This window comes from Tinamus guttatus, unplaced genomic scaffold, assembly GCF_059628265.1.
Source record: "Tinamus guttatus ecotype Peru unplaced genomic scaffold, ASM5962826v1 Tinamus_guttatus_pri_ptg000242l, whole genome shotgun sequence".
NCBI classification, from domain to species: domain Eukaryota; kingdom Metazoa; phylum Chordata; class Aves; order Tinamiformes; family Tinamidae; genus Tinamus; species Tinamus guttatus.
Genome location: NW_028288776.1, coordinates 701,186 through 726,533, shown reverse-complemented (window position 1 = coordinate 726,533; position 25,348 = coordinate 701,186). Strand labels below are relative to the sequence as shown.

Here is a 25,348-nt window from a genome sequence, read left to right as displayed (position 1 = left end):
CCAGCCCCTATTCTGCAGCCTAACAAGGCTCTTTCCCAAATGCCACTTGGAACAGGGATAACGCTGTGTTGGGTCCATTTTTCGAATCGAGGGAGAAAGAGGCAAACACCATTGATATGTTATGCTTTTTAATGATAGGAAAAAGTTAATAAGTATTACCAGCTAGCTGGGGTCCGGGCTCATCCACGCAGGGGTTACACCACGGACCCCGACCACCTCGCACTCCGTGCTTTTATACCCTTCCTACCGCAAGAATGTTCCCCCTCCCGTTTTCCTGTTCTGCTTTCATGTCAACGTTATCTATATTTTATTGCTGACTGGAACATCTGGATAAGCAACCCCTCCATGCAGAACATCCTGACATGCCATTTATCAGGAGTCCTTGCAGATAAGACTAAGTATAGACTAGTCTATTAGTATACTCTACATTAACTATTTAATCCCTACAGCTGTTGGTAGGGTTTCCGTAAGGAAGGAAGCCCTGCTGGGATCTAGCGCAGCACATGCGACCGGCTTTCTCCTTCATTCCTCCTGCATAGCTAGAGGTTGGCGGCTGCCATGCACAGCCCTACACAGGCAGATTTGGTATTTCTGCGCCCATGGATGCGGTTTTATATTGGCTCACGTGTTTCTACTAGGAGACGAGTAGAGGAAGAAGAATTATGTGGCCCTTTTTTTTTTTTATTATTATTATTTTGTCACTGCCAATCCGGAAGCTTTTCAACGCGAGATAAGGCCCTCATGCCAGAACATAAAATGGCGGCTGCCAGCCGCCAACATGGCCGCGGCGCCGTCATCCCGCCCGCGACCAGCCCATCCGGGCACCCTGCGCCGGGGCTATAAGCGGCGTCACGCGGCGCGCGCGCGCTTGCTCGTCGGGGGCCGCCCAGCCAATCAGCGCGCGGCGTTGGTGGCGCCGCCGCGCTCGCGCACGCCCCGCCTCGCCTCGCTGCAAGGCGCCATTGACGGAAGCCGGAGCCGCTGCGGCCGCCGCCATCGCCGCCCCCGGAGCCGCTCCCCGCTGCCGCCGCCATGGACTACGGGGAAGGTGAGGGCGCCCCTCCGAGCGCGGGCAGGGCCCCGTCGCCGCCGCCGTCGCCGCTGCCGCCGCGGCGACCGGCCGCGTCTCAAGATGGCAGCGGGCGCTTTGTTCCGCGCAGGACGGAGCGCCCCCTCCTCCTCCTCGTCGTTTGGCGGGCGCCGGGCCGCGGCGCTGCGGCGGCGGCGGGCGGGCAGCGCGGGAGCGGGGCCGCGGCGGGCGGGCCGGGCCGGGCGCGGCGGGGGACGGGCGAGGCGCCCGGGGCGCGGGCGAGGGGCGCGCGGGGGCCGAGGCGGCGGCGGGGGCGGCGCGGCGGAGCCGGGGGGAGCTCGGGGCGAGCTCCATGCGGCGATCGTGTCAGGAGAGTGGAGACCCGGCAGGAGAGAGAGCCGCTTCTGGCCGCGGCTCCCGCGCTCTCCCCTCCGGCTCTTGCTAAGCACTAAGTCATTCTCACTGACCCATCCTCTCCAGCTGAAGACAGAGATTGGAGATTCCCAGATACCCCCATGCATTGTGGTGTGAACATGCCCAGTGGGTCAGTCTCAGGTATGAGCTATAAATACATCTAACCTGTAAAAAGCGTTGGGGATGGACAGTCAGTATTGGCAAATTTAAAAAATAATTAAAAAAAAAGAAAAAAAGGTTTTTTAAAAATACATAACATGGTTTGACTGCACATGTTTTCTGGAGGAGCTGTAACTGGTTGGGAGTGATGGGAGTGAGACTTGATTTTCAGCTTGGGCATGTCATCATGAACTCCTGTTAGTTCCAAAGAAAGTGGAATTATATGATGATTGAGGAGTGGGGATGGGGGTAATATAGCCTTTTTTATATACCTATACAGTGTGTATAAATCACTATTCATATGTATTGCTGTATTTTTTTCTTGTTACTTGAAAAAGAACGTTGTAGAAATAAGGTTTGATGTTTTCCCTTTTTATACAGGCATGGGAAAACCAGAACCTGGACTGTGCTGTGTTTTTATTTTTGCCTTCCCTTCCTCTCCCCTGGACCGCCCCCATCCCGACCTATTTGAGATACTTTAAAGAAGGATTTGGGAAAGGATTTAGATACCGTATGAGATACATGTGATAGAGCAAAAGCTAGGTCTTGTTTTTAATTCTGTCACAAGTATCACACAGATGTAACTAGTAAGGAATACATGTTTTTAAGATGCATAACTAATTTCTGTAAGTTTAGTGAGACTCGAGAAATTATTTGTCATCTATATGCATTGCTGGCATGCAGGCAAGTACTAAAGGGATGCTAATATAGTAATATAAAGGAGGGCTAATACAGTAATATAAAATACTATTTCAGCATATAAACTGTTCATGAGCTTTATTTAAAGATGTTTTTAGTAAGTCGTAACTGTAGGATCTCTTGATGTGCTTGTTGGCCATTATACGGAAGTAACGTGTTGGGTTACAGATACATCTTTGATTGCAGTATGGTATTTTTTTTAACTTGAGTCTATAGCTATTTCACCAGTAATAATACTTTAGATACCTTTTTACTTCCTAGCTAAATAAATAAATTGTCCCTCTTTTATAGTTTTCTGTATTGATTCTTAGTTAAACATCCCCAGACTTGCATTAGAGAAGGTTCTTAAGTGGAAATTTTAAGTATCTTATTGGAATGTTCCCTATAGCCATTAACCAAAATCTGCTTTTTGAAATCCACTGATAACAGGAGTGCAGTGAATCCAAGCTCGTTCTATGGAGAGTAACTGGCATAATGTATATTACATAATTAAATTGTCATTTTCCTATGCTTCTCTAAGCCTCTTTTCCTGTTTGATAACTATACTTGCTGCTTTTCATAGTTGTTAAACAAGCTTGTCAGATGTGCATAGTTAGAGGCATTTGACTTTAATGTTTGTGCATTGTATGTGTGTTAGTCGGAATGAATGAAGCTTCCTTACTCTTAGCCTGATTCCATACGGCAAGCTAAATGTTACTTTGCAAGTGTCCAGTAGATGGCAATGGAGCATGAATGTTGAGTGTTTTCTTTTGAGTTCTCCCGAGGTTCTCCCTATTGAATTTTCTCTTAAGCATTTTGAAGTGTAGTTTTTATTGGGTAGCTGATGACTTGGATTGAGACATTCTGCATGCTGTGTCATCACTAAATTCTGTGACAATATACTCATGTCAATATTTTGATTACTCTAACTATTGTACTTTTAGTCTGGAAGTGAAGTGACTTTTGCTGAAATTGCTAAAATTCATCTACATTTTTGTATTGCTGCCTTGTGTTGCCAGGGACTGAGTAATGGGCTAAGTCTTCTGCATCTAGTAACAATGCTGTGGGCTTGAGGTAGGTGTGGATATTATGGCAAATGTAGTCTGCCTGGGAAAAAATGATGCTTACTGTTGCACAATGAATCCTTAAGCTTTCTATAATCATTGCTGAATAAAAATATTGTGGAGAAACTTAGCAGGCTCCAAGCCTGTACTTCTCTTTGTTTAAAGCTTTTCTTTAATTTACTCAAGTTTTATTCAGTTGCTCATTACTGCCAGATATTTTTTGCTTTCCTCATACTCGTGCTTTTTCAGTGTATTCCACATAGATAATGTTATTGGAAGAGATTTTATTTCTTTGTGCTGTGAATGTGTTTCCAATGTTCTTTACTCTTGAGTTTTTTCTTTAAACACATCTGTTGCACTCAGACTCCTCTGCATAAAGGGAAAGTGTTTTTTTTTTTTATCTGCTACATGTTTAACTCTCCAATTCTCTAACTAAAGAACATTTTTTTTTTAATTGCTGGATAATGAGGTGTCATTTTGCAGCCATTGTAAATATCTCTGCTAAATATGGCCTTTTCAGCTTTAAACTGAAAGGATGTATATTCAGTTAATACAAATTAAAATGTTAATGAATCTGTCTGGTGGTGACTCATTCTTTTAGCTTTTAGAAATAATATATTTTTCCCTGTTTTGTAACTTTTTCCCCTGTTCCCCAACAGTCCCTATGGATTGGAAATTGGAAATTCTTTATATTTCTTTGCTATTTCATTTCTGTACTTTAATTGGACAACTAATTCATTCACTCTAATTCATGCAGGATACTATAGATGCCTAAAACTGGTTTATTCTTCCATTCTGGGAGACTTCCAGAAATTCAGAGACTTATTTATTTTAAAGACTTTAGGAGCAAATGCAAGCAATTGTTTTGTTTTATTTCAGTATTTATTAGTGAAGAGTGATAAATAATTTATTTATTTTAAATCATACCTATGTTTACTACTATTACTCTAACAGCAAGTCTTTCTGAGTTTACTAATAGTATAATCAAACCTTTGCATATTATCTTGTGGGGGCACTGGTTGTTGTACACCTGTATCCTTCTTTTTCCTGCCTGTCCTTTCTAATCTTAACCCTTTCCACATGTAGCAAGAACTGTTCTTGATTGTAGGAAAGAAGTTTGAGCAAGTCTTGCTTATTCAGTCTGAAATTTATAGGTGTTTTGGTCTGTTTAAGAGAAATAATCCGGCAGCAACGTGAGATTAGAATGTGTCTCTGTGTTCATGTCTTGTAAAGTGCCTGTTATCCAAAGAGGAGGTTCAAAATGAGCAGAATCTGTGTTGACACAAATGATTCATTTCTCTTATGATGTAAAAGGTGACAGGTCTTTTATTGCTATTTATAAATTGTGTTTACATGAAGGAGAATCGGTGGTGTCCTCTTGTAAGTGAAATGTTCAAGTTTTAAGTCTTTAGAAGTCAGGTAATAGTTTTTTAAAAAAGACCTATTCTAATTGTATAATTAGATAAATATTTTGGATGGAAAGTTGAAAAACTTATATAAACTTTTAATTTTACTTCTAGATGCTATTGATACTTTGAGCACTAAAATCTCATAAGATCTTATAATTTTGGCCAGTGTTAGGATGAAAAATCAGCTCAGTTTTTATGTAAATTTAAAAGAAAGTGATGTGTCCAAACTATTACATTGCTTTCAGATTGAGACCTCAGTGTAATTTCTGGCTGTTTTACCATTTTTAAGTACATATGCTTTTAGCATGAAGGGTGTTTTGTATTCAGTGTGGCTAGTTTATGCTGAGATGTAAGCTCTGTACATCTCCACCAGTGGCTATTGCCAGAGCTAACATAATACTGGGCAGGGAGCAGGTTGTAGGCTGAGTAAACTGTTCTGGGTGTCTACTGCTGTCTTTTACATTCTGTCTTCCTCTAATAAGTAGAAGAAAGTTAAATTTTCATTTTTTTCAGAGCACAGTGTAGACATATCTGTGGTTGTGAGCTAATAGGCTATCTTGAGTCTGAAGTAATTATATCCATGCAGGTGGTTATTAGTTATTCAGTGATTAGTTATATCAGTTATTCAGTTATCCATTTTTTAAGGATAAAGCCTATCTGGCAAATCAACTTCTGAAGTAAAGAAAAGTTCAGTAACTTGAAGAATTTATTTGCATGAAATATCTTTGTCAAGCTCTGGGCATGAGTGTCAAATCTGTCTGGTAAAAATTGGAGCTGACAAAGTGACTGAAAGGGAGTTGGAGAATTAGGATAATAGGTTACTGCTCAGCAATCTAGAGCAGTTAAAGAAATAGTCAGAAGGAGAGTGTAAGATCACCTGTATTAGGTCAGATAAAAGCAGTTTCTTTCTCACCTCTCCAGTATCCTGTATGCTGCTCTGTTCATTTGGGGATGTGGGAGAAAAAACAAAGTAGAGAAAACTGAGAGTCCTTTGGTACTTTTGTATGCCTTCATTGATTTGCAGCCTGGGGACTTTCTCAACCAAAGATAATGCTTGTGTTCAGTGTCCTTTGAATTTCTCATCAGTGTACTACACCAGTTCCTGAGAGATAACTTGTCACAGTAAGGTTCTATGGCATTTTGTGAAAAGTCTTTTGTGAAAAAGCATCTGATTCACTTTTTTTTTATTTTGTTACTTCCTAGTTTCATTTGCTACCTCCTATTTCCTGTGTTAGAAAACTATGTGAGTGATCATCCCTGTTCATCTTTTTTTATGACTTATGTCTCCCCCTCCCCTTGTCTCCTCTGTTGAACCCTTTCCAATAGAAAGGTATTATAATATAGGTAGTGCAGTGGGCTTGGAGAGGAATAAGTTGTTTGCTTTTATGGAACAGGAGGTCCTTTCTTAAAGGCAGTGACTTGAGGATTTAGGGACTGAGGTAGCCCTACTGCAACACTACAGATGTTACCTAACAAACCTTGGGTGTGTAAGGAGTGTATTGAACAGGTGTGGATACCAGTTATTCTGGGAGTGGGAACATCTAGTATTTGGTTTCATTCTAAGAATGTATGTCTAAAGCTTATTTCAAAAATATGCTTCTGAACATTTGGCTTGTAAATGTAAAAGGGCTTTTTTTTTTTGTTTTTAAACAACAAACTTACACTATTTAAAGGACCCTGGCTGCTACTTACTATGCTCTAGTAGAATAAATTTGCAGTGATGGTGATTTTTGTCAGTGTGTTGCATTACTGCCCGTTGAGTGGTATGACTCACCTGTTCAACCTAACTGCTTTTGTGCCATCACTGTGTCTATAGGTAATAGGAGATATAGGAGACTAGGGTGAATTACTGGACAGAAAGTTTTTGCTATTGTTGACAGACACAAGAATGTAAATTGCTGGTTCTCTGGCTGCTCTAATAAGCAGTTACAAACAGGAAATGGTGTATATGCTTAGTTTCACCTACTACAGTTATTTTCATGTGTTTAATGTACACACAGAATTACAATGTTTTTATGCAGGCAAATCTTTTATGACTTTAAAGGGGCTTATTTTCCTGTTACCTCTTGAGAAAGTCAGTGGTTCAAATTGGGAAATTCTGAACTCTATTAAATAGTGATCAAATATTTGGTTAGTTGTTTATCCTTGCAATGTTCATTTTGTTTTTCCATTTTACTTTTCTGAGGTTTGACCTGCCAGGCTTTGTACTGCCCAAAAGTTAATGCTGGGAGAACAATTTTGGTCACTAGCATGCAGTTGAGTGTGGACTGTGTATTGCAGGAAGGCTGTGGATCATATTTGTTAAGAAAATCTGATGTATTGTTTCAGTGCTTTGAAGTTGAGAGAGCTTATTTAACCAAAACTTTAACCTAAAATTTTCAATATTGAGGAAAAGCTTGATTCTTTTTCCAGACCTCATTATAAGACACCAAAATATCCTAAAATTATCAATTCCTCTCTAAAATACCATGATTCTAGTGCAATAAGGTACAACCCAATATTGATTTGCATTGATATTTGTTGGTATTACAGTAGAAAAATACTTATGTTTGATTGGAATCTACATAGAGTGTGTGTGTTGTGATGTGACATAGGTTTTAAGGTTGAAACAGTGTGTCTATCAACGTGTTAAGATTTCTTGTGGCATTGGGTGCACAAAGAGGATGTCTGTGAGCCGTGTGAGTTATTAAAGGGAGGCAAGTGGTTGTCATTGTCTACTAATTTCTGGCATGTTCTGTGTAGGACTCTTCTATTAGTTCTCTTAATTTAAGTTGATTCTGAATTCCAATCATTGGGAAAATCCTGGAAAGTAATATGAGTTTGATTTCGATTAAGAAGTGCTCAGCTGATGTCAAAGATGCACCGCTTCCCTAAGTGCAATGACAAAATTGGTTGGCAGCTGAGAATTGTCCTGTTTGTAAGTTTTGTGGCAAAGAGTAAGTTTTAAGTTAAGAATTTAAGATAGATTACTTCTTGCTTTCTTTCTTTATAAACATTTTTCTGCTCTCTTTTAGACATGGACCGTGATTATGGACATGGAGGCTATGGTGGCCCACGATCCATGGACTCTTACCTTAACCAATCCTATGGGATGGAGAGTCATGGAGGTGGAGGCGGAGGAGGTGGTGGTGGTGGTAACAGGTAAAATAATCCTTCAGTTGTCCCAAGAATTGATGACATCTGATTTAAGTTTAAAATAGTCTCTTTTCTAACTTAAGTGTTCCTGAGGCATGTTGTTACGATTTTGTATGAACATTTTTGTTCTGAGTCTTCCTGTGCAGTAAGACTGGCAAATATTAAACTGTAAGAGCTAGATTATAATGAGCATTTTTTTGTAGAAACGTTTGACAGTGAAACTGTGTGTCTTTGAATGAAAATGGAAAAAGTTTTCTTTTTTGGTAATGGTTGTGAATTTGTAGCTGATTGGCCTGACATTGTTCTTCGTATAGCAGACTAGACCTAACTGGTTTAGTATTTTAGACTGAATCTATCAACATTCCGTTTTCAAGGAACATTTAGGGCATGTGTTCGTTGGTTTGAATGTGCAATGCTCAAATGATTCTGGATATTGAATCTGAAAGTCATGTCCAGATTATTTCATTGGCAGGTACTGATTACACTCAAAATTGTGTGCATGTTCTGGGCTACTTTGTCAGAAGGATTGGTTTAAAATTAAATTTTTTTGATGCAGTGGTCTTAAAGTCTTAAAGTTGTGTATTTACTGCTAGGATATTATTCCTGGTACTCTTTCAGCTTTAAAAAAAAAAATAAAAGAAAAAGAAAAAACAGTAGGGAACAACTGATTTGATTTAGGCCTTAATATTATATTCAAAGTAGCATACTTTTCAGAGTAGTGATTCTATCTTGGAGGAAATTAAATGTGAAGAAAACTTAGTTAATATGTTGGTTTTCTTGTTTGCGCCCTCGAATTCCTGTCTGGCTGTAGCCAGACTGCTGTATGATTATTATTTGCAGCCACTGTAGTGCTGCTGGACAAGGACAGTGCTAAGTTGGGAGGTTGGAGAATATGTTGTGTTTTGCTGCACGGTTCTAACATCTAGCAAAGTATAATTTAGTCAATGATGAACATTAAGATTGACTTAAAAGTCTGTGCAGAGATTCAGGAATGAGCTGTACCTACCATATAGTAATCTGCATATGATTGAGGTTGAATGTCTACTTGAACACTGAAATGTTTCTTGCCATGTTACGTTAATATTGTGCATGGACTCTTTCTGCAGATAGTGTCATTTTTCTCTGTAGTTTTGGGTCTTCTGAAAGTAATCTCTTTTAAAATGAAGGCTTTCTGATTCCTATAGATGCAGGTCTGCTCAAGGTTGTATTTTACCAGTCAAGGGGTTGTCCTTCCCAACTCCTGCTGACTCAGCCTATTTTAACCCTTTAGGGACACTAATGTGTTTCCCTTCCAAGCAGTTGCATTGATATCTAGTCTCACCCTCCAACACAGAGCATACTCTTAATAAATAACTGAATATTTCAGTTCCTTGTTACCCTATTGTGAAATTTGATAGACTGCTTTCTTATGCACTGTGCGCTAATTGGGTTAGATTTTCAAAATTCTGAGCTGCTGGACTGTAAGTGAAAGATGCCTTGCAGATTGTGAACATTTTGTCTGATTGAGACACAGACTTACAGGGAGAAAAATTCTCGAAGTATAAATATGAATGGTAGAGTACTTATGTTTTCCATTAAAATTAGAATTGTGGGATGTTTAAGCCGCCTTTTAACTGCTATTTAAATGTAAAAGTATGAGGACTTGATTTTGAAGAAAGGACAGTTTGACTAGCCTGTGAATGTCTGCAGGTGATTATTTTCCTGAGACTAGGGCTGGGCTCTAATATTTAGTAAATGTTGCTAAAAATTTAAGTAAACAAAGTTCAGACATACTGAACTTTAGAATTGTTTGTAGCAAAAATGGCTCAGATAGTTTTCTATCTGGCCATAGTGTGACTTGCCCAGCCCTAATCAAGATAAACAATAAAACAACTGTACGGACTAGTATAGTAATAAATTGATTTTAGGTGATAAATGTCAACTGATAACTTGTCTTTTGAAATGTATAACACTAGTAAGCTTACTTTTTTTTCTCCTCACTGTGCAACTCTTCCAGGTTTGGACCTTATGAGTCTTACGACTCCGGGTCTTCTCTGGGTGGGCGAGATCTGTACAGATCTGGCTATGGTTATAATGAGCCCGAACAAAGCCGCTTCGGAGGTAGTTATGGTGGTCGATTTGACAACTCCTACCGGAATAGCCTTGACTCTTTCGGAGGTAGAAACCAGGGCGGGTCTAGCTGGGAAGCACCTTACTCCCGTTCAAAATTGAGGCCTGGGTTTATGGAGGACAGAGGAAGAGAGAGTTACTCTTCCTACAGCAGTTTTTCTTCACCCCATATGAAGCCTGCACCTGTAGGCTCTCGGGGGAGAGGAACGCCTGCTTATCCTGAAAGTGGATTTGGAAGCAGAAACTATGATGCTTTTGGAGGACCATCATCAGGCAGAGGCCGAGGCCGAGGAGTAAGTACAGAATCTTTTCAGATTCTTTTCACTAGACACTCTTTTAAACCCTTTCAAGACCACTGCTTTAAAATAGATGCACTGTTCAATGCAGTGTGTTTTCCTTTGTCCAAGCAAACTACCATGGTTGACAATGCTGTTTATCCCCTTGAAGCTGCCTTCAAGTAGTACCCCGTCCTGTTTTTGTTGTAAGTAATGAGTAATAGAAGACTAGTTGTTAAGGTTTGTTAAATCTCTCCTTTTGTTTGAAAGGTGAACATAAAAGTTACTAGGTTTGGTCTAAAAGGGATTAAAAGGACTTGCATTTCTCCTTGCAAACACTAGCATCTTTGCTGCTGGTGGAGAAATTTTTGAATGCTGTAAAAGTTTAATTCCAACCGTTTTTAAGTTTTGAGTAGGTTAAAGGTGCAATGTATAAGTAAAAATAAAATACAGGTTGCGAATGCCAGAGTAGTTTTTCTTTTGTTTTTCTACATATGGACAGGTAAAAACTTCTAGCTGAATCTTCAATATGTTAAACGTGCTTTATTAAACATCAAGTCTCCTTTTAAGCTTAATTTTTATTGACTTGTGTATGGAAGGGTATTGGGAAGGAAATGGCAAAGGTAGGTTCCTGGCACTTGCAGTTACTTTGATTTAAAGCATGACTAAAGGCGCATCATCAACTTGAAATCAGGTCCTTTCTCGGAACTGAGATTAGTTTCAGGCACTGTGTGTAGTCCTGTTATTTTTGATCATTTTGTTTTGAAAATGTGTTCTAACTCCTTTTCAATGGTTTCCTCTCCAGTGTAAGATCTAAAAACCTCACAAGAAAGTACAAAAATAGCTTTACACGAGAACAGGGGATCACATAGTTTGGAGAAGTACTAGGGCGGGTGGGGGGAAGCCATCAGAAGAGAATAAGGAAATCCTGACAACAAAAAGCACTAACTTTAAGTTGATGGTGATCCTTTATCTTGGTTAAATAATCCCAGCTCTTAATTTTTTTTAAGCATGCAGAGTTCAGTCAACAATTTTTTACCTGTGCCTCTAAATACAAGTCATCTTCTTAAATTTAATGTGCCATATTATGTTGGGAAGGAGTTATTTAATATTAATCTATGTAACTTCTTTGTATCTTGAAGTTAGATGAAGATTACTTTTTCTGGATCTTTTTAAATGCCTAATTGTGTGGTCGTTTTGTTTCATAAGGTTTACTTCGCAGCATTCTTGTATAATGTAGTTGCCATATTCAAGTTCAGCATAAATTTGCACATGGCTTCTAGCTAGTATGTAGAATGGTATTTAGAAATAAATTCTAATCTTTATATTTCTCTGCTCATCTAGCAGGAACTGTTAGATTCTTAGGATGGAAGCGTTAGGATGCCTTCCTTTCAGAACTTATTTAGATCTGAAAGTTCAGTGAAGAAGTACACCTGGATATCCTCTTTTCCCTTTGAAAATCTTTAGTCTTTTTATGTAGTAGTGGACAACATAAAAGCTAAACTAATTACCATATTTAAAATGCATTGCACCTTTAATAGATAGATAATGGAGATAGTGACTGTTTAAAGAAGTAGTACTCGAAACACTTAAGTTTCAATTGCGTATAGTTCATGTCATGTTTATATACATACAGTGTAAATGTACATGCTAGGTAGTTCTGTATCTCAACCGGGTGAATTAACATGGAGATCTTGTGCATGGACTTCTAATATGAAAATGTGCCCATTAGTATGTTCTAGTTCGGGATTATTTAAAACTTTCTAATAAAATGTTTTTACATTTCACACAATACACTTAAGTTGTTTTCATGTACTTTTAATAATGTGACACTAATTCTGTTTTCATGGCAGTACAAATATTTCTGCTTATCCAATTCACCCATCCAGTCAATGGGCTCTTTTCTTTCCTTTATTAATCATATAAGTCAATATGAAGAAATGAGTGAGTGCTTTTGAAAGTTATGGCTACTTAACTTCTCCCTCTTCAGATTCCTCATTCAGTGCATGCCTCTAGAAGGGCAACCTGCGTAAATAGATGTCCATAGATGTCTGTATAGTGTTCCAGAAATAATGGAAAGAAAAGATTAAATTTTCAGCAATATTTTTCATCCCTGTTGCTGGTGTGTTTTTGTATCACTCTCCCCTCACCCAGATCAACTGTTAATTTTTAGATTCTGAATTTATTGAATTCCCTGTCACATCCTACATTTTTAGAATTAACTGAAAGAGACACACCTTCCTTTAATTTCTGCTCCACACCGGACAACCTTCTTTACTTTAAAATCACTAGTTTTTGCTGGGGCTGGTAGTGGTATTTTTTTTTGTTTGTTTGAATGGCTGCTTCCCTAAGTTTAGAGAGCTTGGTTGGTTAGCAGTATTCCTCCAAAGAGGAAAAAATGTCATTCTTGTAGAGAATCTGAAGAGAGGAGCCAAGATGTTAGGGTGAGGTGTGAACTTTGGGAATGTTCATCGTCTGGACAATGGTTCTGAATAAGCAGAAACACAGTTTGTGTGTATATGTTCATTCTACTCGACAAAGCCATTACACAAAACAGCATAAAAATGGAAGCACAAATTTCCTGTTTTGCTTCAGAATGCAGATTTTTGCTCAGCTTACCATTTTACTATGAAATATTTAAAAATGTCTACTAAAGTGTAATTGTTTTACTTCCATTGATTTCATATACTAATATTTTTTTCTTGATTTCACAAATTTCTAGCATATGGGAGATTTTGGAGGAATGCACAGACCTGGAATTGTTGTTGACTATCATAACAAACCCAGTCCTGCAGCAGTTGCTGCAAGAGGAATAAAGAGAAAAATGATGCCACAGCCCTATAACAAACCGGGTGGGACATTTATCAAGAAACCCAAACTCACAAAACCCATCTTGAAGCTGACCCAGAAAAAACCACCTAGTAAGTAAATTCTGCTATTAGTGCGATTTAGTTAGTTGTTATTTTTTAAAATATATTAGGAGTTATTTAGTTTTAATCTTCAGAAAGAAGGGTGTGTATGCTATTTGGGCTGTTACAGCTCCTTCATTTCAAAGATAACTTGCTAAATTTGAAAATACTGAGGTTTTTAAATATGTATTGCTGAAGATGTCTTGATAGGCCTGAGCAATGGAAACTTAGCTCTATGGATCAATAATGGGGAAATTCATAATAGATGTAGTCAAGTTATAAAGGTTTGTTTTGAGGAATTACATTCTTAAGTTGTTCTTCCAAGGTATTAAGGTGTCTCTTAGCTTCTGTCAGGTAACCTTGTGATCTTAGTTATGCTACTGTTCCTTAACTTTCGCTTCAAGTGTACTGTAAAAATTTCAGGCACTGATTGTGGACAAGGCTTACCATCTGTGTACAAAGCAGAGACTTTTTTTATTTACAAATTTAGTACTAACCAGCTCTGATGCTATGAAGCAGGTATGTAAAATACACATGTAGGTATATGAAAGACTTGCATCTGAAGGATCTTCTGTTTTGCTGTGCTGCGTACTTGTGATGAACTGACACTTGTGGAGGCAATTTCCTGTTGGAAATTCAAACAACATATGCTCTTCGATAAGTGGTATTGTAGAAATAAGGTTTTTTTTGGTTTGTTTTTAAAGTGAACAATGTCATGATGAGGAGGTGTAATAGAAAGTAGTTGCAAATGATAGTTGGAAAACTAGCCAACTCCTAGCAGGAATTTCTAGGGGGCATACTTTGACTATGACCAGCTTGAGATACTGGGATTGATGTTTGGTGTCTCTATAAACTCACTTCTGGTGCTGTTTTTTGACAGTTGCATTGTCAGCTTCTGTAACAGGAAGACTTTTGCAGCTGAATTACTCAAATTAGGCTATAGAAAGATGTACAACTGATGTTTAAAGATGAGGTTAGTGAAACTAGTCAAGCCAGTGACCCAAAGGTGATTCTTTACTTCTGTGAAGGATCTTCTGTTTTCCTTTATTACTCTTTTCGGAGAAAACAAGAGCCACCTGCAAAGTGATTTACTTTTTGGGGAGGGCTTTTTGTAGTATTTTCCTTGCCAGATCCATTTCCCTGTGAATGCTTTAAGAAGGTGCAAAATTTCCAAAGTTCCAAGGCAACACGGTTTCCAACTCTGTGCCAGCCCTTGCAGTTCTCACCCCAAAGGTCTTTTCAGTTTTAGCAAGATCTGAATAATAAAGTAGTGACCACTAAGAAGTGAAGAACCCTTTTCCTATACAGTAATGTTTCCTGAAGGCAGTGGCTTTTCTTGGTATTACTTGGGTATTACCCTTTTCTAAACTATCTTTAGATGGAACATTTTTAAGTTAATATCTGATCCTTTTCACTGATCGTCACAGTTCGGTGGCTGAGGTATCAAATGCTGAAGTGTCCTCAAGCAGTGGAGCAGATAGTGCCTGCCAGAATGCACTGCAAGTCAGTCCATCCTGCGACTATGAAAGCAAGGGAGAGAAAAACTGAGTGGTTTACTACAATTTTCTGAGTTGTAATGAAAGAGGCTGTAAGCAGTGTCACACTGTTGAAAACTAAAACCTTACCCAAAAGTAACTAGCGAAACTGTGTACCAGAGTATCATATTTATGACTATATATCTCTAAATGATAATTCTCTCTCAGTTTTGAGTTTTTTTCATATGTATTTTGACTTTAAAATCCTTTGCCTTTAAAATGAATTGACACTGATATTAGCAGTATTGTATTTTAATTTCTTCCCTTTTCTATGCTTTTAGACATGAAGTCATCTTTCCCGGAGTCTACTATTGAGGTAAAGGTTTCAGGGTACCTTTTCATTGTTTCAGAACAAGTTCATACAATGTATATTAAACTGATTAGTTTTCAAGTAATCTTCTTGGTCATTAAGGTAGAGTTGTAAAAACTAAAGACTTAAATAATATGGAGAATGTGAAATTATAAATATTCATTTTTGTCTAAAGCTATTATTTTAATGGCAGTCTGAAATCCTTGCTGATATGAAATGGGAAGTGGTCTTACTGATGAGACCAGACTTTTGACTTTGACTAATAGTTTGCTTAATAATCCATGTTTCTTACTTGGCTTGCAAATTTGTCCTGTGCAGTTGTAAGCTTTATGTAAAACTTCTACATAATTTGTTATATAATTTGCATTTTGAAACCTGCACTTGGCCAAAGTCAAGAGTTCTGATTTTTTTCAGAGCTTGGATTATATCCTAAAATAGTTTATCTTTGGGGAAGTGGTCTGGGAACCATTGGTCTGAATTCTAAAGATGACAGGTTTCCTTCATTTAATATGGCTTAATTAAGTAGTACAGCTCAATTTTATTTTCTGCTTTTTTTTCCTGGCCCCCATGTAGCCTTTGTTAGAACTTGAACAGCAATGAAGGGTGTGTGTGTGTGTGGGTTGTATGATTTTTTTTTTTTTTTTTTTGGTATGTGAATAGCAAACCCTCGTGCTTTGGTGCTGTGAAGAAGGCCAACTTGTTTTATTCATCTTCCTCATTTCTAGAACTTAATTTTGTAGTTCAGTATGCAGTTGAAGAATATATGTAAATGCATTGATGAAATTTTGTGAAGCTGTTTTTTTTCCAATTAAATACCCTTTTCTTATTGCTTAGAAATGCTATAAAAATTTGTGCTTAGTTTAATTAATTTCAAAAGTGTAGACCTACCAGCTGTTTTGGTAGTAGAGCTGTCATCTGAGCACTTTTTGTGTTGTCACAGGCAGTCAGCTTGATTTCATCAATCCATTACTTGTGTGGGTTGAGAAATTAAGTACAGAATGAGAGGGAGATGATGAAAAAGCGATGAGGGAGAGCAGCGGAGAAGGGAGGCATTAACAAGAGAGTAAATGAAAGAAATGGTGTTAACAGATGTTTTCTGGCATGATACAAAGGTTAATTCTCACCTACAGAATGATCATTTGCAAACACCGTTGCAAACAATATGTGAAAATGTAGCTGTTAAGCTAAGTATACAAATCTTGGTTCTGTGTTGAGAGGATAAAATGTTATTTTACTTCCTGGGTGGAGGTGTTACTAGATTCACAAATAAACATTTAGAAGTCTGAATTGAAAGACAGATTGTTCATGTAGAAGCCAGTTAGAATTTTGCTGATGAAGTTAATTTGCAAAGACTTGGAGGCATTGGAGGGAAACTGCATAATTTGAAGTGTTTTATATAGGGAGCCTTAACTAGATACTTAATTAACTTTCTGCCATAGTCATATTTAATAAAATAAGTAACAAACTTTGAAATGGAGTAATTGACACTGTCTATTACTAGATTTAGAGCAGTATTGTATTTTCATACAAAATATATGTGTTTGACTTTTAGGAAATTGAGGTGGACACAAGTGGTGCTGTTGTTATATATGAAGACTTTACAAGAGATGCTTGTGATCTTGGGTATCAGACTTTTGGAGGTAAGGTGGTTTGCTTTGTTAGATAAAACTTTGTGGAAACTGTACTTGTGATTTTTTTGAGAGAATAGATTTAGGAAGCCTGTATGTGTGACATCTGATACTAATTGCATCATATGGTATCATTTTTGAAGAATTTAAAAATGTAGGGCATGAGGAACAAGGTTGTCTATAACAAGCACTGTTCCTTGTTTTCTGCTTGACATGCTGTCAGGTCTGTGCATCCTGATCATCTCCATGTTGCATTTTTGGGCTTGTTTTGATTTTTGTGAGATTGATGTAAATGGTTTTCTATCCTTGGTGCCTTTTCATCAATTAAATGTCGTTTGTCACGCCAGTTGCAGTGCTCACTTACTCTTACCTTAGTTATCCCACTAGCTATCTCACTTAGAGCAAAGTTAGTGGGATAACTAGGTGAGTCATTTTTTAAAGTGACTTTTTTTCTCATGTGCTTTGCTGTTGTTTATATGGTTTTTTTTATAATGAATTTCTTTTACTGAAATACTGGGCACACACTTTGCTTTGAGTGAAGACCTTTCTGTTGAACTGATTTAAACACCCTTAGTGCTGTTACTCAGCTTACAAAGCTAACTGAAGTTGCTGAACTTTGAGACTTCCATTTGAAACTGAGGATAAATGTAATGAATTTTTAACTTGGTTCAAGTGTACTGTAAAGAATAGATTGCGAGTTGATCTGTTTTGCAGTTGTGTGTTATTGGGGAGGTTTGTGTGAAAGGTTGCAGATGTTTGGATCCATCTGTAGTACCAATTTAATAAATAATAGCTAAAACTGTATTTGCATAGACATTTGCATAAATACTCTGAAGGAAAGGCTTGTTGCAGAGTCCCAGTTTATATGTCGACTTGGACTTCCATCGCCCAATTTGTAAGAGAATGGGCAATAAAATGTGTCATTTGAAGTACAGGCCATTTCGCCCTACAGAATGATTTTTTTTCGGCAGTAAAACTAGGGACCTGTTGCCCCCTCTGGGTTTGGAGGTAGCATACTAAAGTGAAATTTTAATTCTAAGTGTGTGTGTGTTTTGTGTGTGTGTTGAATTAAGCAAAGTAAAGCTGGGGTGGGGAAAAGAATTTCAAGCTCAAGTTCCCTTAATCAGCCACTGCCTTATCTCCCTTGTGAAAACATTTATAGTAACTTCTGGCTTGAAAACTATGCTCACAGCAGAAAAAATACCTGACTTTAGAAAGCTGCTTTCTGAGTAGGATTGTGGTAGCAGTGCTCCAAAACTGGAGAGAGATAAATAGATAGTGTTTTGTTTTCCTCTAGTGCCTTTCCTGGCCACTTAGTAGAAAGTCTTTAATAACTAGGCCTGGTAGGGCTGGTGTTGCTCTACCTCTTCATTGTCTCACATTTATGAGTGCATCACAGGTCTCTTAAGTACCAGATCTGCAATGCTTGAAACCAGTATTTAAGTCTGCCACCTTTAATGGAGAGAAAAACTTCAAAACTTCCTGCTGCTGTTAAACCATTTTGATACCTTTTTTTCTTTGCATTTTGAAACACTATAAAATGTGTTTTTGGAAGAGAGAAGCAAAGAAATTCCTTCTGTCATAATGGATTTTTTTGGAGAGTAATATTTGAACATCCTTTTCTTATATGTTAAGATGGTAAAGGAGAAGTCAAAAGTGAAGAAGAAGAAAAGCGACGAATTGAAGCCAGAAGAGAAAAGCAAAGGCGCAGAAGGGAGAAAAACAGTGAAAAATATGGTGATGGCTACAGGTTTGTGCTATAACTGTTGTCTTATGTGCTGAGTGCCACCTCCCCTTCTTTTTTCTCTCCTTGCTCTCCTCCCCGCCCCCCCAACCTTTGCATAAATGTCTTTGCTGAAAGCCTCTATGGACAGATTTTGAAAAATAAAATCCAAGAGCCTCAAAACAAAGCAACCCCCATGTGACTCAAAGATTGGATGTTTCACTGGTTCCTTGCCGTATCAGAAAATGTACAGTTTCCTCTGCCCTTCTCCCCTGAAAGTGCATCAGTGCACAACTGAGAAGGAGCTTTAGGATAATGTTGCCTTGGAAGTGTGTGTTTTGGCTGAACAGATTTATGTTCATGCTGTTTTAATAAACTGCTAGGTAATTGACCTTATTCTGGTTTTATAGGTATGATGAGTGATTTTGTGGCAAGAAGTAGATAGATGTGTAATTTTACTAGTCTTGTCACAGCCAAGCAGAGCAATGGCCAGCACTAAACAGGACTGTTATCTTAGGTCAGTACAGTATATGATCGTAGCACAAATGTCTGCTCAACAGCTGCTGAGAGGCCAGTATTTTTTTTACAAGGGGGTGTGGGGGTGGTTGTTTTGTGTGTAACAACTAATTTAGAGTGACATCTTGCTGCTTATATATTCTTCTCTAATTAGGAAATCATGGATTGTCTTGATTCTAAAGAGAACTAAAGAAAGGTGGCCCGAACTAGAGCGCTGTGAGGGATATGCTCAAAGTATATTCTATGGTTTTGAAATGCCTGACTCTTCATGTTAGCAATTATTCTGCACAGATACTTAGGCTGAGACTGGATTGTTTTATGCTTGGCTCATGTGACAGCTCATGTGTTATCATTCATAATGGTAAAATATTGGAAGCAACTTTAGGTGGTTTTAAGGAAATCTTTTCCTATTCTGATTCTGATTAGGTTTACTAAGTCTTAATTTTGAGGGGAAAGGGAGGAATGTTTAAGTGGTAATATATAGTGTATTTCTTTTGCTAGAATGGCATTTACTTGCTCATTTTGCAAATTTCGAACATTTGAAGAAAAAGAAATTGAATCGCATCTGGAAAGTGCAGCTCACCAGGAAACACTGGATCATATCCAAAAACAAACCAAGTTTGACAAAGTGGTGATGGAGTTTCTTCATGTAAGCCAGCCTTTTTTTATTATTTATCTATATATTCTACAGTGGAATTTAGTGTACCATTTGGTATTCCTTTCAGGAAAAGAAAATCTTTTGGCCTAGTATATCCTGTTAGAAGTTGAAGCAAATTCAGAATTTACTTACTTAAAATATTCTCTTTTAAATGCTTTAAATAACTGCAATTAACTGGTGTGTATTTTTGTTTTCCACTATTTATCTGTATAGGTAAATATCTGAATACAAACAATTGTCCATCAAAGATGGGTTGTAATTTTTTTCTTGATCCTTTGTAGGAGTGTATGGTGAATAAATTCAAGAAGACAGCTATGCGTAAGCAACAGACAAGTAGCCAAACAGAAAATGCACAGGCTGCTGAAAAAGATATAATGGAAGGTATGTGCTTTGTGTGAATGCTGGCGCTCTGCTCCTTTTCACCATTCTTATTCAAATTTAATAATGTTTGCCTTAAAATCATTAATTTCTTCACCTTTCTCCTACCTGACTGGGATTCTGTGCTTCATCAGTGAGGTGAATTGAAAGCCTCTGAATGGCAAAGCTCAGAGGCTTGTGATCAGTGACAAAAAGTCTAGGTAGAGACCAGAAGCTAGGGGTGTGCTCCAGGGCTCTATAGAGGGTTCAGTTCCATTTAACTTATCAGTGCACAAAGCCTCCGAAGGGAGGGCCTAAAAACAGTAGGACAGACTCTCTACAGTGGTGCCCAGAACTACTTTACTGTGAGGATGACTGAGCACAGGAGCAGGTTGCCCGGTGTGACTTGGAGGCCTCATCCTTGCAGATGCTCAAATGCTGTCTGGATGCAATTCTGGGCCAAGTGCTCAGGATGATCCTGCTTGAGCAGGGGGGACTGGATGGTCTCTAAAGGTCCCTTCCAACTTCTGCCATTTTGTGTTGGGATGATGATGGCAACAATCTATATGTATCAGGAGGATACGTGCTGTGTTTTGGGGACATTGTGTCAAAAGGAAGGTGTTGAGCACTTTATGGTCCTTGGCTACCCTGCAGCTAGGCCGGAATTTCTTCTCTTTGGCAGTCCTGCAGGCAGTTTGCTACAGCATTTTGTGTGTGCTTGTCTTGCTGCACCACCTCTACTTTGTCATTTCTTTTGGAGCTTTCAGAAGATGCACTAGAGTGCTGGAAGGGGCACCTTTTATCATAGAGATAGTGCAATAATGGTCTTTAAATGTTGCCTTCATCTGAATTTAAATAGTAAAAACTACTTGAAAACAAGTTCAGCCACAATTTTGTTAAACTCCTTAATTCTTTTCATGTTTTTCTGAAGTATTGGAAGCTATGTTTGCACTTATGATCAGTGTGCTCTGTTGGCAAGCTAGTACTTAAGTCTGCAATCTCTCCCTGCTCGCCCTTCCTGCCCAAACCCCCGAACAAAACAACCTCACCCTCCCACCCAAGCACATTCTGTGTTAACTGTGTGTCATCTTTGTTGGCAGGGGTTACTGCTGATGACCATATGATGAAAGTTGAGACTGTTCACTGCAGTGCTTGCAGTGTGTATGTTCCTGCATTACACAGTTCTGTTCAGCAGCACTTAAAATCTCCTGATCATACAAAAGGAAAACAGGTAAGATGGCGTGTGTTACTTTAAAAAAACAAAACAAAAGAACCCACATCATGATCAGTTGGTTGTATTAAGTGCTAAAGGTATAGACTGGTAGTAAGTAAAAACCTTATGGCATTTGTTGCATTGTTAGTTTGAAGACAAGTGAAGAGCAGTTTAGAAAAAAGGAGGATTAATAAAAAAAATCCAACTGTCAAAATATGAAAGATGTCCAAAATATGGTTTTATTTATATATCAAACCTTTATTATAATTGTGGGGTATATTAGACTTTGATGGGGGGAAAAAATGTTTTCTGTGTGGATGAGAACAAGGAACTGTGTGTATAATTTGAATGCTACTGTGTATTTCAGTGCAGGTGTGAGAGAAAGATTCATAGTACTACTTCATTATAGGAGTGAGACCCAGATATATCTTTTGGTCAAACTAAAGCAACCTATAAACTGTGGCTTAACTGAGTTCATTATGTGTTTTGAACTTAAATGTCAAAAATGAATATGACTAGTGTGGCATGAATTTCTTGATAATTTGTCTTAGAGAATCTGATTGACCATAAACTTAGTCATGAGTACATCATGAACTCAAATTTGTGGGACAAATGAAATATGTTTATAGTAGCTATTCACTATAAAATCTGTTTCCTAGGCCTACAGAGAGCAAATAAAAAGGGAAAGTGTTCTTACAGCTACCAGTATTCTGAATAATCCAATAGTGAAGGCACGATATGAACTATATGTGAAGGTAAGGTGGTCATGGTAAAAATGGAATATTGACATCTGTGTTTTCTCTGATATCTCTGTTTTCTCGCATTTTTTTTCCTTTGGCCCCAGTTAAAGAAAAAGGTCTTTTTTCTAGTATTGTTCCTGACCTTCTTTGGGTAGTTACCTTCACTTAGTGGATAGCTTTCCTGTGCCTAATGTCAAAACAAGCTATTAATATATAGCAACATTGTGTTATTTGACTATGGCAAGATATGAACTGCTGTAGGCATTATCTGCGATCTAAAATGTCAAATTAGTGGTGTCATGCAAAGCTACATATGGCTTGGTGCTTGAATTGGGTTCAGATACCTTTCCTTATGTGTTTACAGAAGATGGCAAATGACCAACTACAAAAATTAGCACATATTTTTGGTTATCTCTCCTGGTATTGCTCATGACTTGCTTGTCAAATTTGTTGTCCAGGATAGCCCCCTAGTGGGTGACTGGAAAAAAAGGGACTCAAAAACATGTTGTTTATCAGTTGGAAACTGAAGAAGATTGAATTTGGAAGACAGTCTTGTCAAGGATACTACTGCTGTTTTCAGACCACCTGAAATAGGTTTTTGGTAGCACCTGGTCAGTGAGATGTATTTGGCTTCTGGCCATATAAATACTCTAGTCCTTATCTGAATAATTAACTGCAAGTAATGATGCGCTGTGACTAGACTGAAGGAATCCAATAGTTTCACACATCTGGTGAACCAGTGCATGTGACAGTTATGTTTGTTTACTGCAGTCTTGCAGGAGAGATGATGATCCTGGTTGCTGGAAAAAAAAAACTTGGTTTGAGTTGATGCACAGACTGGATTTGATAGGGGAGAGTGGATTGTTTTGAAAGCATCGTCACGTGCTGTGTGGCACCGGGACATCAGAGCAGGGGAAGTCCTGGGCGGCCCTTGTGGCAGTTTGTTCCCAGTTGCAAGGCAGGATGTCAGCATCAAAACTCTTTGACAGAGGGAGAACAAAACTGCAAGTCACCAACTTGTGCATTTTAGCAGTCTCTATTCATGCAGTTGAAGTCATGTTCTTCTTAGCTGCATAACCAGAATTTGGGACTGACCCTCCTCCTTGCTGTGTTTTGTGAGAAATTCTGCACAAGCCGTTTTGCTTGCGTTGTGGAGACACTGAGTGAGTGCTTGGAGGAAGACAATGAATGTGCCTGGGGGGATTGACTGGCTGACAGATGCTCAGCCTGACGGGTATTTGCTGCCTGCTGCCCTTGGCAAAGCTGCCACATGGAAGGATCTGGCTGATGCCTGACTGAAGGTGGAACGTGGCTCATGGGCACTCACTCACAGTGCATGTTTTTCATTAACCACTTAACTGAGCTAACAGGTACTCTTGCTATTTTATTATTAGCATTACCAGACAGTTACTAATTCAGCAAAGCACTGTTTGGTGTTTGGAGCCCCATGGTACCTCCTGGGAACCTGGCAGCAACAGCACTTGCCTAAGATGGCATGCACTTAACTGGGACCTTTGGGGCTTGCTTGTTTACACAGGACCCAAATAAGTTGCTATATTACTGCCTCTTCAAATACTCCATCCTTATGTATGAGGATCTATTTTTAAAAAGCCAAATATAGTATTTATGGTTAAGCTACTACTAAATTCATGGGAGTTTATATGTGGTCTATGTTATCTTTTAAATAATTTTCTTGGAAACCCAGTCTTTAGTTAATCATTAGTGTCGTATGTTGAGGTCAGGCTTACTTCATCAGGCGTTTGAATGTGAAAGGTTTTGGGAAAGAAGCTCTTAATAGGTCATTTTACTGTGTATTGCTTATTAAGGTTATTCATAGTTCTTAAATATCAGAGACAAACTGAATACTGACGTATGTTTTGTACTGAATTATCTTATGAAATGATTTGAGAAACCATTCAGCTACAGTGTGAATGTACTTAAAATGTTCTGATAAATGTTTGATGTGTTTCTCAATCACCAGTGGAATGAATTTCAAGCTAGTTAGTTGAATTTCAAGTTTATTTGCTTTTTAATTTACTGGGGAGTTCTTTTGGCAGAATTATCCAGAATTGGCAGACTGATTTCTGAATAAAAAAATCAGGAAAACTTCTTCAGTTCTGGATGGTTTTTTACCTGGGGACAAAAAAAAAAAGGAAGCAAGTAGAAATATACAAACTATATATATGTGTGTGTGTGTATATATATAGTTGGAGTTAAACCAAACTTGGCGTGGAACACGTTTTGGATTTTACTGAATGCCACTTCTATTTTAATTTAAAACAGTTTATTCTTGATTTCCAGCACTGAAAAAAAAAATGGCTTGTGTGTGCATAAAAATGAGATGTTGCCAATTTTCAATCAAATTGTGTTAATTTCAGGAGTATTTCTCAGTGCTTGCCTTCTCATTCATTGAAATAAGCGTTATTTCATTTTATGCTTGAAACAGCATTTTTTGTTTTCTATTTCAGGGTGAAAATCCTTTTGAAATTAATGATCAGGCTCAGGAGCAGCAGACAGAGGAAGAAGACAAGGCTGATGAACCAGCTGAGGGAGAGGAAGAGGAGGAGGAGGAAGAGGAAGAAGAAACTGAAGAACAAACAGATTTCACTTTAGACCACACTGAAGATAACTAAGTGCAAGAAAATGAAGACATTCGGCGGGGAGAAACAGCTTTTTATTTCTGTTCTAAAGTGGCTAAGACTTTTTAATAGTCTCAGATGAGAGTTGTGTAAGATTCCCCACCTTATGCATGCATTCCATTCTGTGGAGAACTTGTTTATATAATTCCTATGTGTTTCTGGTTTTGTTTAAAATGAAATTAAGATTATTTTAGTTGAGCTTTTTATAGCAAACTGACTGTTAGAGGCTATTGAAACATCGTGTTGTATATTTTTTTAAGCATCCTATTTTTTGGTGTGTGTATTGAAAGTTGGGTATAATAAGAATTTTTGGTCTAATCACTTTAAAAAAAAGAATGTGGGGTAAATATTTTAAATGCTTTGTGGCATAAGCTTATAATATTTACCTCTTAATACAGAATAAGTATACTTCAAAAATTGTGCTGTGAGTGTGGCTGTTCTTGGGACTGCGTTGCACTCTGTATAATAGAGTATGTGTTATAATATGCCTTGTAGCTTTTTGTGATAAGATGTACCAGTTTGTAGCAATAAAATACTTAAGAAATGTTACTGTTTAAAGTGTTTATAGTAAAGTGTTACAAGTATTTCCCCACACTGACTACAATTTGATTTCCAATATTTATCTTGATACAATGATGACTTAAAAGTACTTATTATTTAAAACAATTATTTAATCTAGCAATGAATATTATTTATTGCTGAGTTGCAATGTATTCACCTTCCATCTACCAAGACACACTTTTGCTATAGTTTGCTATAGTGTGTTTAAGGGAAGGATGCTTTCAGCATGTTTAGATGCTGTTTACAGTTGGCTGTATTAGAAATTATGTCAGTGCACCATTTTTCT

The 25,348-nt window shown here is 38.1% G+C and overlaps 1 protein-coding gene across 2 annotated transcripts; it reads left to right on the top strand.

The window, feature by feature from the left end:
- Positions 1-984: 984 nt before the first annotated feature.
- On the top strand, positions 985-25,059 carry ZNF326 (zinc finger protein 326). Of its 2 annotated transcripts, XM_088526050.1 has the most exons (13): positions 985-1,048; positions 1,511-1,585; positions 7,769-7,895; positions 9,886-10,291; positions 12,996-13,194; positions 14,999-15,033; positions 16,580-16,667; positions 18,291-18,405; positions 19,396-19,543; positions 19,834-19,933; positions 21,010-21,140; positions 21,782-21,877; positions 24,331-25,059. In XM_088526050.1, the coding sequence occupies exons 1-13, from the start codon at positions 1,033-1,035 to the stop codon at positions 24,493-24,495; spliced, it is 1,701 nt and encodes a 566-aa protein (XP_088382176.1). In that variant the 5' UTR covers positions 985-1,032; the 3' UTR covers positions 24,496-25,059. The 2 variants fall into 2 exon arrangements, with proteins under 2 accessions (XP_088382176.1, XP_088382177.1); XM_088526051.1 differs by lacking the exon at positions 1,511-1,585.
- The last annotated feature ends 289 nt before the right edge of the window (positions 25,060-25,348 follow it).

What these genes read in the sequence shown, in the direction of transcription:
- ZNF326 (XM_088526050.1), top strand. An exon ending in GACCCAGAAAAAACCACCTA is followed by an intron (nt 13,195 to 14,998) that starts GTAAGTAAATTC and finishes CTATGCTTTTAG; the next exon opens with ACATGAAGTCATCTTTCCCG. An exon ending in GATATGAACTATATGTGAAG is followed by an intron (nt 21,878 to 24,330) that starts GTAAGGTGGTCA and finishes TTTCTATTTCAG; the next exon opens with GGTGAAAATCCTTTTGAAAT.